Consider the following 12,776-nt stretch of genomic DNA (forward strand, 5'->3'; position numbering starts at 1 on the left):
CGTGTCCCCTGCATCGGCAGGCGGACTCTCAACCACTGCGCCACCAGGGAAGCCCCACGGATGCTGTTTGAGACATGTACCTGAGCTTCTTTTTATCAGAGTTCTTAAGGGGTCTTCCCTTATCCTTGCTATTCGCATTCAAGCAAACAAAAGAATTTTTAGGAAGCCCTTACCATGTGTCATCACTGTGCTGGAGGGTGTGGAGGAAATAGCTGCATAATATATTGTCCCTGACTATGAGAAGCTGATGCTTAACTGGCATCCTAAACAACTAGGGTGAAATGTGTGGTGGTGTCATAAAGGTCGACTATTAATAGAAACTACAAAGAAGGGAGAAATCTGACTGAGGCTTAAGAGGAGGCCTTGAGGAAAAGGCTATGGGGGAAGGGCTTATGGAAGAGAAGCTGAGGTCTGATTTTGACAGATAAAAAGGAAAGAGGGTGTTTTGTGATTCTGAACCGTGTTATCCCATATAACATGGTTGACGTTTCTGACATCCTCTCCCACTCTCAGACAAAGATGTAGCCATGATACCATAAAACAATTGCTAATACATTCCGAAAGCTGGGCTTTCCCAGATTTCCTCAAAACTCAACTCCGTGAACCTGGACCACTACAAAAATCCTCTGGACAGTTCAAATGCCGTAGGCCCTGTTCTAGTGATTCATACATGTTGTTTTTACTTTTTTTTAATTTAATTTAATTTAATTTTTTATACAGCAGGTTCTTATTAGTTATCTATTTTATACACATCAGTGTATACATGTCAATCCCAATCTCCCAGTTCATCCCACCCTCCCACCCTGCCCACCACTTTCCCCCCTTGGTGTCCATAAGTTTCTTCTCTACATCTGTGTCTCAATTTCTGCCTAGAAAACTGGTTCATCTCTACCATTTTTCTAGGTTCCACATATATGCGTTAATATACGATATTTGTTTTTCTCTTTCTGACTTATTTCATTCTGTATGATACTCTCTAGGTGCATCCATGTCTCTACAAGTGAACCAATTTCATTCCTTTTTATGGCTAATATTCCACTGTGTATATGTACCACATCTTTATCCACTAGTCTGTCAATGGGCATTTAGGTTGTTTCCATGACCTGGCTATTGTAAATAGTGCTGCAATGAATATAGGGGTGCATGTGTCTTTTTGAATTATGGTTTTCTCTGGGTATATGCCCAGTAGTGGGATTGCTGGGTCATATGGTAATTCTATTTTTAGTTTTTTAAGGAAACTCCATACTGTTCTGCATAGTGACTGTAGCAATTTACATTCCCACCAACAGTGCAAGAGGGTTCCCTTTTCTCCACACCCTCTCCAGCATTTGTTGTCTGTAGATTTTCTGATGATGCCCATTCTAACCAGTGTGAGGTGATACCTCATTGTAGCTTTGATTTGCATTTCTCTAATAATTAGTGATGTTGAGCAGATTTTCCCTCTTGGCCATGCCTTCTTTGGAGAAATGTCTACTTAGGTCTTCTGCTCATTTTTTGATTAGGTTGGTTGTTTTTTAATATTGAGCTGCGTGAGCTGTTTATATATTTTGGAGGTTAATCCTCTGTCCATTGATTCATTTGCAAATATTTTCTGCCATTCTGAGGGTTGTCTTTTTGTCTTGTTTACAGTTTCCTTTGCTGTGCAAAAGCTTTTAAGTTTCATTAGGTGCCATTTGTTTATTTTTGTTTTTATTTCCATTACTCTAGAAGGTGGGTCAAAAAAGATCTTGCTGTGATTTGTGTCAAAAAGTGTTTTTCTTATGTTTTCCTCTAAGAGTTTTAGTGTCTGGTCTTATATTAAGGTCTTTAATCCATTCTGAGTTTATTTTTGTATATGGTGTTACAAATTTTAAGATATTTTGTTCTAGTTCTGTAAAAAATGCCATTGGTAATTTGTTAGGGATTGCATTGAATCTGTAGATTGCTTTGGATAGTATAGTCATTTTCACGATATTGATTCTTCCAATACAAGAATGTGGTATACCTCTCCATCTGTTTGTGTCATCTTTGATTTCTTTCATCAGTGTCTTACAGTTTTCTGAGTACAGGGTTTTTACCTCCTTAGGTAGCTTTATTCCTAGGTATTCTATTCTTTTTGTTGCAGTGGTGAATGGGATTGTTTCCTTAATTTTTCTTTCTGGTCTTTCATTGTTAGTGTATAGGAATGCAAGAGATTTCTGTGCATTAATTTTGTATCCTGAAACTTTACCAAATTCATTCATTAGCTCTAGTAGTTTTCTGGTGGCATCTTTAGGAGTCTCTATGTATAGTATCATGTCATCTGCAAACAGTGACAGTTTTACATCTTCTTTTCCAATTTGTATTCCTTTTATTTTTTTTGCTTCTCTGATTGCCGTGGCTAGGACTTCCAAAACTATGTTGAATAATAGTGGTGAGAGTGGACATCCTTGTCTTGTTCCTGATCTTAGAAGAAATGCTTTCAGTTTTTCACTGTTGAGAATGATGTTTGCTGTGGGTTTGTCGTGTATGCCTTTTATTATGTTGAGGTAGGTCCCCTGTATGCCCACTTTCTGGAGAGCTTTTATCATATATAGGTGTTGAATTTTGTCAAAAGCTTTTTCTTCATCCATTGAGATGATCATATGGATTTTCTCCTTCAATTTGTTAATATAGTGTGTCACATTGAGTGATCTGCATATATTGAAGAATCCTTGCATCTCTGGGAAAAGTCCCACTTGATCATGGTGTATGATCCTTTTAATGTGTTGTTGGATTCTGTTTGCTTGTATTTTGTTGAGCACTTTTGCATCTATATTCATCAGTGATATTGGTCTGTAATTTTCTTTTTTGGTAGTATCTTTGGTTTTGGTATCAGGGTCATGGTGGCCTTGTAGAATGAATTTGGGAGTGTTCCTTGCTCTGCAATATTTTTGTAAGAGTTTGAGAAGGGTGAGTATTAGCTCTTCCCTAAATGTTTGATAAAATTCACGTGTGAAGCCATCTGGTCCTGGACTTTTGTTTGTTGGAAGATTTTTAATTACAGTTTTAATTTCTTTACTTTTGATTGGCGTGTTCATATTTTCTATTTCTTCCTGGTTCAGCCTTGGAAGGTTATACCTTTCTAAGAATTTGTCCATTTCTCCCAGTTTGTCCATTTTATTGGCATAAAGTTGCTTGTAGTAGTCTCTTATGATCCTTTGTATTTCTGTGGTGTCCACTGTAACTTCTTTTTCATTTCTAATCATTGATTATTAGAAATTATTTCATTTCTAATCTAATTCTTATTGGCTAAATGTTTATCAGTTTTGTTTATAAAGAACCAGCTTTTAGTTTTATTGATCTTTGTTTCTATTTCATTTATTGCTGCTCTGATCTTTAAAATTTTATTTCTTTCCTTCTACTAACTTTGGGTTTCGTTTCTTCTTCTTTCTCCAGTTCCTTTAGGTGTAAGTTTAGATTTTTTATTTGAGATTTTTTTGTTTCTTGAGGTAAGATTGTACTGCTATAAACTTCACTCTTAGAACTGCTTTTGCTGTATCCCCTAGGTTTTGGATCATCTTGTTTTTGTTGTCATTTGTCTCTAGGTATTTTTTGATTTCCTCTTTGATTTCTTCAGTGATCTCGGTTCTTTAGTAACCTATTGTTTAGCCTCCATGTGTTTGTGTTTTTTACGTTTTCTTTCCCTGTAATTTATTTCTAATCTCATAGCGTTGTTGTTGGAAAAGATGCTTGATGTGATTTCAATTTTCTTAAATTTACTGAGGCTTGATTTGTGACCCAAGATGTGAACTATCCTGGAGAATGTTCCATGTGCACTTGAGAAGGAAGTGTAATCTGCTGTTTTGGGATGGAATGTCCTATAAATATCAATTAAATCTATCTGGTCTATTGTATCATTTAAAGCTTGTGTTTCCTCATTAATTTTCATCTGGATAATCTGTCCACTAGTGTAAGTGAGGTATTAAAGTTCCCCACTATTATTGTGTTACTGTCTATTTCCTCTTTTATAGCTGTTAGCAGTTGCCTTATGTATTGAGGTGCTCCTATGTTGGATGCATATATATTTATAATTGTTATATCTTCTTCTTGGATTGATCCTTTGATCATTATGTGGTGTCCTTCCTTGTCTCTTGTAACATTATTTTAAAGTCTATTTTATTTGATATGAGTATGCTATTCCAGCTTTCTTTTGATTTCCCATTGCATGGAATATCTTTTTCCATCCCCTCTCTTACAGTCTGTATGTGTCCCTAGGTCTGAAGTGGGTCTCTTGTAGACAGCATATATACGGGTCTTGTTTTTGTATCCATTCAGCAAGCCTGTGTCTTTTGGTTGGAGCATTTAATCCATTCACATTTAAGGTAATTATTGATTTGTATGTTCCTATTACCATTTTCTTAATTGTTTTGGGTTTGATTTTGTAGGTCCTTTTCTTCTCTTGTGTTTCCCATTTAGAGACGTTGCTTTAGCATTTGTTGTAGAGCTGGTTTGGTGGTGCTGAATTCTCCTAAGTCTTTCTTGTCTGTAAAGCTTTTGATTTCTCCGTTGAATCTGAATAAGATCTTTGCTGAATGAGTAATCTTGGTTGTACGTTCTTCCCTTTCAACACTTTAAATATATCATGCCACTCCCTTCTGGCTTGTAGAGTTTCTGCTGAGAAATCAGCAGTTAACCTTATGGGAATTCCCTTGTATGTTATTATCATTTTCCCCTTGTTGCTTTTAATAATTTTTCTTTGTCTTTAATTTTTGTCAGTGTGATTACTGCGTGTCTCAGCGTGTTTCTCCTTGGGTTTATCCTGCCTGGGACTCTCTGAACTTCTTGGACATGGGTGACTATTTCCTTTCCCATGTTAGGGGAGTTTTCACCTAAAATCTCTTCAAATATTTTCTCTCTCTCTTCTTCTTCTGGGACCCTTATAATGTGAATTTTGGTGCATTAAATGTTGTCGAGAGGTCTCTTAGGCTGTCTTCATTTCTTTTCATTCTTTTTTCTTTATTCTGTTCTGTGGCAGTGAATTCCACCATTCTGCCTTCCAGGTCATTTATCCATTCTTCTGCCTCAGTTATGCTGTTATTGATTCCTTCTAGTGTGTTTTTCATTTCAGTTATTTATTGTTCATCTCTGTTTGTTGGTTCTTTAATTCTTCTAGGTGTTTGTTCTTTAATTCTTCTAGGTCTTTGTTAAGCATTTCTTGCATGTTCTCGATCTTTGCCTCCATTCTTTTTCTGAGGTCCTGGATCATCTTCACTATCATTATTCTGAATTCTTTTTCTGGAAGGTTGCCTATCTCCCCTTCATTTAGTTGTTTTTCTGGGGTTTTATCTTGTTCCTTCATCTGGTACATAGCCCTCTGCCTTTTCATCTTGTCTATCTTTCTGTGAATGTGGTTTCTGTTCCACAGGCTGTAGGATTGTAGTTCTTCTTTCTTCTGCTGTCTGCTGCATGAGGCTATCTAAGAGGTTTGTGCAAGCTCCCTGATGGGAGGGACTGGTGGTCGGTAGAGCTGGGTGTTGCTCTGGTGGGCAGAGCTCAGTAAAAGTTTAATCCACTTGTCTGCTGATGGGTGGGGCTGAGTTCCCTCCCCATTGGTTGTTTGGCCTGAGGCAACCCAGCTCTGGAGGCTACAGGCTATTTGGTGAGGCTAATCAGTGGACTCTGGGAGGGCTCATGTCAAGGAGTACTTCCCAGACCTTCTGCTGCCAGTGTCCTTGTCCCCACAGTGAGCCACAGCCACCCCCTGCCTCTGCAAGACACCCTCCAACACTAGCATATAGGTCTTGTTCTGTCTTCTATGGGGTCACTGCTCCTTCTCCCAGGTCCTGATGAGCACACTACTTTGTGTGTGCCCTCCAAGAGTAGAGTCTCTTTTTCCCCCATTCCTGTCAAAGTCCTGCAATCAAATCCCTCTAGTCTTGAAAGTCTGATTCTCTGGGAATTCCTCCTCCTGTTGCCAGAACCCCAGATTGGGAAGCCTGATGTGGAGCTCAGAACCTTCACTCTGGTGTGTGGGCTTCTGTGGTATAATTGTTCTCCAGTTTGTGAGTCACCCACCCAGCATGATGGGATTTGATTTTATTGTGATTACACCCCTCCTACCATCTCATTGTGGCTTTGTCTTTGGATGTGAGGTTTTTTTTTTAGTGAGTTCCAGTGTCTTCCTGTCAATGATTGTTCAGCAGTTAGTTGTGATCCCAGCGCTCTTGCAAGAGGGAGTGAGTGTATGTCCTTCTACTCCATCATCTTGAACCAATCTGACCCACATGTTGTTTAATTGAAGCATCACAACTGTAGGAGATAACTGTCATTATCTTCTCTATTTTCCAGATGGGAAATTGAGTCTCAGAGAAGTTAAGTAATTTGATCAAGCACGCACAAGAAGAGTTGGAACCAACATTCAAACCCAGGCAGTGTGATTTGTAACCTAGACTTGTAAAAATTACACTACTCTGCCTTGAAAAATGGGAGTTTGAGAGATCAGGGTTCTGGGAATCACACTGTCTTAGGCAGGGAGAAGACACTGTAGCCTCCATGGGAATATCATGGTGTCTTTCTTACCCTACCACCATCAACCCAACCAGTGCCAATTCCAAATCAGCAGGACCCTCTCTGCCCACTAGCTCCCTGCCCCACCTTTAAACAATATAAGCTGTTGACTTCACCAGAGGCCTTTTCTTTCAGGACTGTCGCACCTACCCTGTCCATGAAACCCTCCCTACTCAGGGCCTTCCTGTGTCATCTTGTAGGAAGGTGTAGGAATCCCCATCAGTAATGTGAGCTTGGAGATACAGCCTCCAGGTGGATACATGATGGAGGGAGAAAAGCTGGTTCTTTTCTGCTTGGTCACTGGGGGCACAGGAGATATCACTTTCTTCTGGTACAAAGGGGCCCTGGGTTTAAACCTGGAAATGAAGACCCAGCGTTCACTGACAGCGACATTTGAGATCTCTGTGGTGAGGGAGAGTGACTCTAAGCAATATTACTGTGTGGCTGACAATGGCTATGGCCCCAGGCTCAGTGAGCTGGTGAGCATCACTGTCAGAAGTAAGTTCCACTGCCTTTCTGCTCAGCCAGCATGTTCCCCTGGGACACCCTGAGGAAGTTAACTGGTGCTGAGCCTCTGTGGGAAGGGACTGTGAGTCTGTCATCATCAGAGACCCCCTCTGACAGTCTACTGTCTCTCTCAGTTCCAGTGTCTCACCCTGTCCTCACCCTCAGGGCTCCTCGTGCCCAGGCTGTGTTGGGGGATGTGGTGGAGCTTCCCTGCGAGGTCTGGAGAGGCTCTCCCCCGATCCTGTACCAGTTTTATCATGAGGATGTCGCCCTGGGGAGCAGCTCAGCTCCCTCTGGAGGAAGAGTGTCTTTCAACCTCTCTCTGACTGCAGAACATTCTGGAAACTACTACTGTGAGGCCAACAATGGCCTGGTGGCCCAGCACAGTGAGGTGGTACCACTCAATATCATAGGTATAGCTCATGCTGTAGAACTACTTCAGTCAATGTCTCTTTCTCAGCATTCTGGGAGAGTTTTGCTGACCCCACAAAGTTTCTGCTGGTGTGCTAACCAAGATGAGGCTTCTATGGGTAGTCCTGTCCTGGAAGATATATCCGAGGGGGCATGGGGGACATCAAAACTGGTGCCTCTCTTCTCTCATCAATGTGATAAGCTGCAAGTCCCTAGGTGCATAAGTAAGTCCTACCTCCCCACCTCCCCCAGGAAGAGCAGACCTTGCCTCAACCCACACTCAAGATATCTGCTCTCCAAACCCAAGCCCTTCTCCTTGGCAGCTCATGTACATGTGTCTCCCTTCAGTGCCTATGGAGGACAGAAAAGAAGTTCTTACTTCAGGAGTCATGGAGGTGCTGCTTGGCATCTCTGGTCCCACCACTATGGCCCTATTATTTTGCTGCTGGCTCAAGAGAAAAATAGGTTTGTATTTATAGAGATTGGTATTTTGTTACTGTGACCTTTGTTTTCACTGAAATAAGGCAAGATTTGTGACATATATACTAATAAGGATGAATATATCCCATTAGCCACCTTGCCTATAGATCTGCTCATAGTCATCCCCACTGCCCCAGCACATGGAATGGCACCTATTAAAGTAGTGAAAGTTTTTAGTATAGCCCTTCATCCCCACATAATATCAATTGAGGTTAAACTGATACCTTGTACTTCTGTGGTTTAATTTTTATACAAAAATGTAACTACTTAAAATAACTAATCAGCCACTTAGAAGAGAAATACAGTTAGCAGTTCCAGCTATACTGACAATCTCCCAGGTAAAGTCATTGCACTAATTCTTATTTGCCTTAGAATATTGTCACATGGTTTTTCTTCTCCCTGAAATATTTACCCACACATCCACACATATGCTTTTTGCTGAGTGTTTCTCACTTTTCAGCTTAAATGTCATTTTCTCCAAGAGGCTTCACCTGACCACACAGCTTACAATTCTCTTCTATTATTCTTCCTCAGAGTACCAATAACTTCACATGTTATTACAATTGATTATTACCTATTTATTTGTATGTTTAATCTTGGTTTCCTGTTCTCCATTGAGCAAGTTGGAGATGGGGCAAGAGAGGACAATGTGAGATTCTTACTTAAATTCCAAGCTTTTTGGGCATCTTTGGAGATGTCACCCCAACTATACTGTGTCTATGGCAGTGCCTTTTGTCATGATAGGATTAGGTCGTATGTTCTAAAACCAAAACCAAAAAATGTTATAGGTGTGCGGGTACAGAGCCTTGGGCTCAAGTCCAATTCTGGTATTAACTGTCTTTGGGAAGCTCGCTTAACTATTCTGGACCTAAATCTCTTCATCAGCAATATGAAGGATCTGCCCAAATAATTGCCAGGATGTCCTCTGAGCACACAGTGACATCTCGCAATGGGAATCCTGAAACAAGGCACATTCCCCGCACAGGGGCTGTATGAAAGCACTGAGAAAGAGAGTTCCCTCATTGACATGTATGTTCATTTGCTTGACTTGCAGGAAGTCGTTCAGCCAGGGATCCACTCAGGTGAGACCTCTGCTTTCTCTGTGTGCACAGTTAATGTAGAAAAATCTATTTCAAACAATTTTTTGAATTGTTCTCTCTCATGAGTTTTTCCATATTTTGTCATATGCAAAACTGCTACTCCAGAGTTCTTCCACTGGTAACTTCATCTGCTATTCCTCTTCTTTTATATATTAACTAATTAATTTAAATCCTTTCATCATTTTTCCTAATTTGTCTCCCTCACTAAATCTGCAGAATAAGACAATTCTATTATATTGACCAGTTTCGTGCATTTATTCAATGAACCAATATCTGAGAGTCTGTAAGTCATTTTGTTGAGTGCTAGAAAGCATGAAAATATGGAGAGATCTTGAGAGTTTTAAGTATCCTAGAGTAGTTAAGATAAACACACATTTCCATAATGCAGGCCAGAGAATAAGTAATAAACATACTGAAAAATTGTTGGTCAAGTTCCTTAGAAGAGGAAAAGATTTTTTTAAATTTATTTTTGATTTTATTTTATTGAAGTATAGTTGATTTACAATGTCATGTTAGTTTCAGGTGTATAGCACAATGATTTAGTTATATAGTCTTTTTCAGATTCTTTTCCCTTATAGGTTATTACAAAATAATGAATATTGTTCCCTGTGCTATGTGATAGGTCCTTGTTGGTTAGAAAAGGAAAAGATTTTTAAAATACTTCCATCGGGGAATATCAGTGTTTAGTTGATACATTTTATACTGTGTTATTATTTTTGCCAACAAAAAACAGATTTTTTTCCAAATCAGAATAGCACTTTTTCAGTGATGCACATGCAACAGCATTTTCTTCTTTCCCTTCCTCAAGCTGCTTGCTCTGCCTAGCAACCGGTTTCCATCTGGGGTGAATCAATAATTTTTCATTCAATATTTACCGAGCACTTATGATGTGAATGGCACTATTCTGGGTGTGGGCAATACCACAGTAAGCTGTCAAATAAGAACCGTACATTTGTGGAATATATACTCCAGTGATACTCTGCAATGCCCTGCTCAGTGCAAGTATAGGGCTTGTATCAGACAGCTGTGCTGATTTCTGATTTCCCCGTAAATTAGCATTCTATTCAGGACACTTTGTAACATGCTGCTCTCCTTCACTGTTTTACTCATAATCCCAGATAGTTATGTCTGGGGCATCTAGGATGCTATCCCAGATAGATAGCATGTGTTTCTGTGTTTGCAGGAGCCTTCCCAGCCCTGTAACCCAAGAATCCACCTACCTCAACTCACAAGCCCCAGAGCAACTACACCCTGATTATGAAAATGGTGAGGCTTCCCAAATGAGCTGGGCCAAAGTAGGCAGAGCAAGCTGGGGAAGAAGCAATAAGGTGATGTCTATTAACCAAATCTGACCTTGCTGTGTCCCAGCCACCTCTACAAATAAATGACTCATCTATCTTCATGGCTGTGATAGGTGGTAGGTATGGAGTGAGTTAAATGGCAGGAAGAAGGGACTGTGTCATGTCACGATGCCTCCTTTTTTCTCTTTCAGTGAATGTTGTAAGTGCGGATGAGGTTTATTCTTTGGTGTACTGTGTGCAGCAGGAACACCAACCAGCAGCCGGTGAGACATGAGGGAGTGAATTTGTCTCTGACTTTTGTCTTTCCTGGAACCGGGAGAATAATCAGTGACTGTGTATGGCAACATGGCTCTGTTCTTTGGCACTGCTGCTTCTGCTCTTGGAGCTGACTATAAGCATTGCTGTGCCTTATATGAAGATTGGCCTTTGGTCTGGAAGCTGTCTTGAGTAGATGTCAGTGCTGATGCTAACTTGGCCTCCTGTATATCTCACTCCCCAGTCAGATGGCAGCATTGGAGATGGTACCAGCTATGTACTCCCTGTAGCACCCCAATACAGCTGCCTAGTTGTGGCAGTTGTCCCATCACGTACTTGGTGGGCACAGAAATGCTGAGAGGTACAAATGCCAGGAGGGGCTGGCGGACCCTCACTGCCCCCAGGTACTAGTTTTCCTCTGTACAGTAAGGAGTCATATTTGTGATAGGCAGAAAAGTGAGACAGAAAATATTAATGGAAGTAAGTCCATGGGAAATAGACAGGAGAGAAAGAAGCTTTTAACATTCATTTAATGAAGAACTTTAAATGGAATCTCACATATGTTTGTCTCCACAGAAGAACCCCCTGGGATGCATACTGGGGATAAGGTGAGTTAGAATCCCTGTTCTTTCCTCCATGCTCTTTCTTTCTTTCTTCTGGGGACAGGTTCTCAAATTTTTAAAATTATGGCCACTTAGGAAAAACAAGATATCTCATGGTCTATCTCCTACCTTATCTCCTCACACCACAGGGATAAAAAACATTTGATTATAACAGTAAAGTGTCATTGTACAAGGTAATTTTAGAGGCTCACATATACTTTTTTTAGCAATGGACATATGGAAGGTTCATAGCTAAACTGTAGTGCATGCTTAGTCTAAAAATTCTATAGATTTGAAAATCTTTATCCTGAAATACTGTTGAACCATACATGCATCATTTTGTGTTTAACCAAACAATGTGTCAAAAACTAAATTAATATTGAATAAAGCTAACCTAAGTGATTTTTGTCATTAAAAGTCAGTAATTTCTGAACCTTGATCAATTCAAGACTTCACTGATGATACAAAAATGCTTTCGGGGCTTCCCTGGTGGCGCAGTGGTTGGGAGTCCGCCTGCCAGTGCGGGGGACATGGGTTCGTGCCCCAGTCCAGGAGGATCCCGCATGCCATGGAGCTGCTGGGCCCATGGGCCATGGCCGCTGAGCCTGCACGTCCAGAGCCTGTGCTCCGCAGCAGGAGAGGCCAAAGCAGTGAAAGGCCTGCGTACTGCAAAAAAAGAAAAAAAAAATGCTTTCAGAAAATTGCATAAATTCCAACTCTGCACATGTGCAAATAGAGTAGGTGCTTTGTATTTGAGTCTAGTGTGGTGTGGCGGCCAAATATCTCAGGACAGAGTTCAAGTCCTTGATAAACTCCAGTAACAGGCTAAATTTAGTTTATGAATACAAATTTATGACATCCTTGAAAAATTATAGTCCATGGAACAGCCTAACAATGACTCATAAAAACGAGAGAAGGCTTTGTATGGGTCAGTTTGCAGCTCATCAGGAGCATCTCAGTAGCCCAATAGTGGGACGCAGGCCCTTTGAAAATGGTGGCCTAGGGCCACAGTCTTCCAAGAGGCTCCAAATTTTGTCTTGAGTGGTGTACCATGATAGGGTGCATCCAGGCTGACTGGAAAAGGACTGGGGAAGAGGACCTGTGGGAAACATGTTCGACTTGTCTTCCCTGCTCAGGTTCTATCCATGTATCTTTGCTTTTAGAACTCCTCAGCCATCTATTCTAGGATGAAGAAGGTGGATCTTACAGATGTGGACTATGAAGATGCTATGTAAAGTTATAGAAGATTCTGCTCTTGGGAAACCATACATGACCCTATACCTCCGAACTAATATGTCCTTCAGAGATCCTGTGAGAATCAGCGTTCCAGTACAGCTCATCCAGGTGCTTTCCTCCATGAGATTATTCCTGCATCTACTGTGAAGTGAAGTTGGTTCAAGCTTTGAAGAGATTACCCAGGAGAACCAATATGAACTCGGAGTGGGAATAACTTTGTCACTAGAACCGGATTCCTATTGGTTCTTTCGGGTACAGGTCAAACTCTGCTCTGAGTTCTTTTTACAAGAGGAAACAGGACAGGAATAAAAGAACTTGAGGTCATGGGGTAGAGGGACAACGAAGCTTAGAAAGCATGAGCCCAAGGTTAGTGATTT

General features: G+C 40.6%; 1 protein-coding gene across 1 annotated transcript in view; it reads left to right on the forward strand.

Annotated features, from left to right (window-relative positions):
- The window catches only part of LOC103091489 (Fc receptor-like protein 1), a 22,762-nt gene extending 10,364 nt beyond the window's left edge, over positions 1-12,398 (forward strand). Inside the window, 8 exon segments of the mRNA XM_007458044.1 lie at positions 6,718-7,005; positions 7,149-7,427; positions 7,774-7,890; positions 8,960-8,987; positions 10,189-10,271; positions 10,498-10,569; positions 11,138-11,169; positions 12,327-12,398. Of these exon segments, the coding sequence (XP_007458106.1) occupies positions 6,718-7,005; positions 7,149-7,427; positions 7,774-7,890; positions 8,960-8,987; positions 10,189-10,271; positions 10,498-10,569; positions 11,138-11,169; positions 12,327-12,398 (971 nt within the window).
- Positions 12,399-12,776: the final 378 nt, after the last annotated feature.

This window comes from Lipotes vexillifer, unplaced genomic scaffold, assembly GCF_000442215.2.
Source record: "Lipotes vexillifer unplaced genomic scaffold, Lipotes_vexillifer_v1.1 scaffold238, whole genome shotgun sequence".
NCBI lineage: Eukaryota > Metazoa > Chordata > Mammalia > Artiodactyla > Lipotidae > Lipotes > Lipotes vexillifer.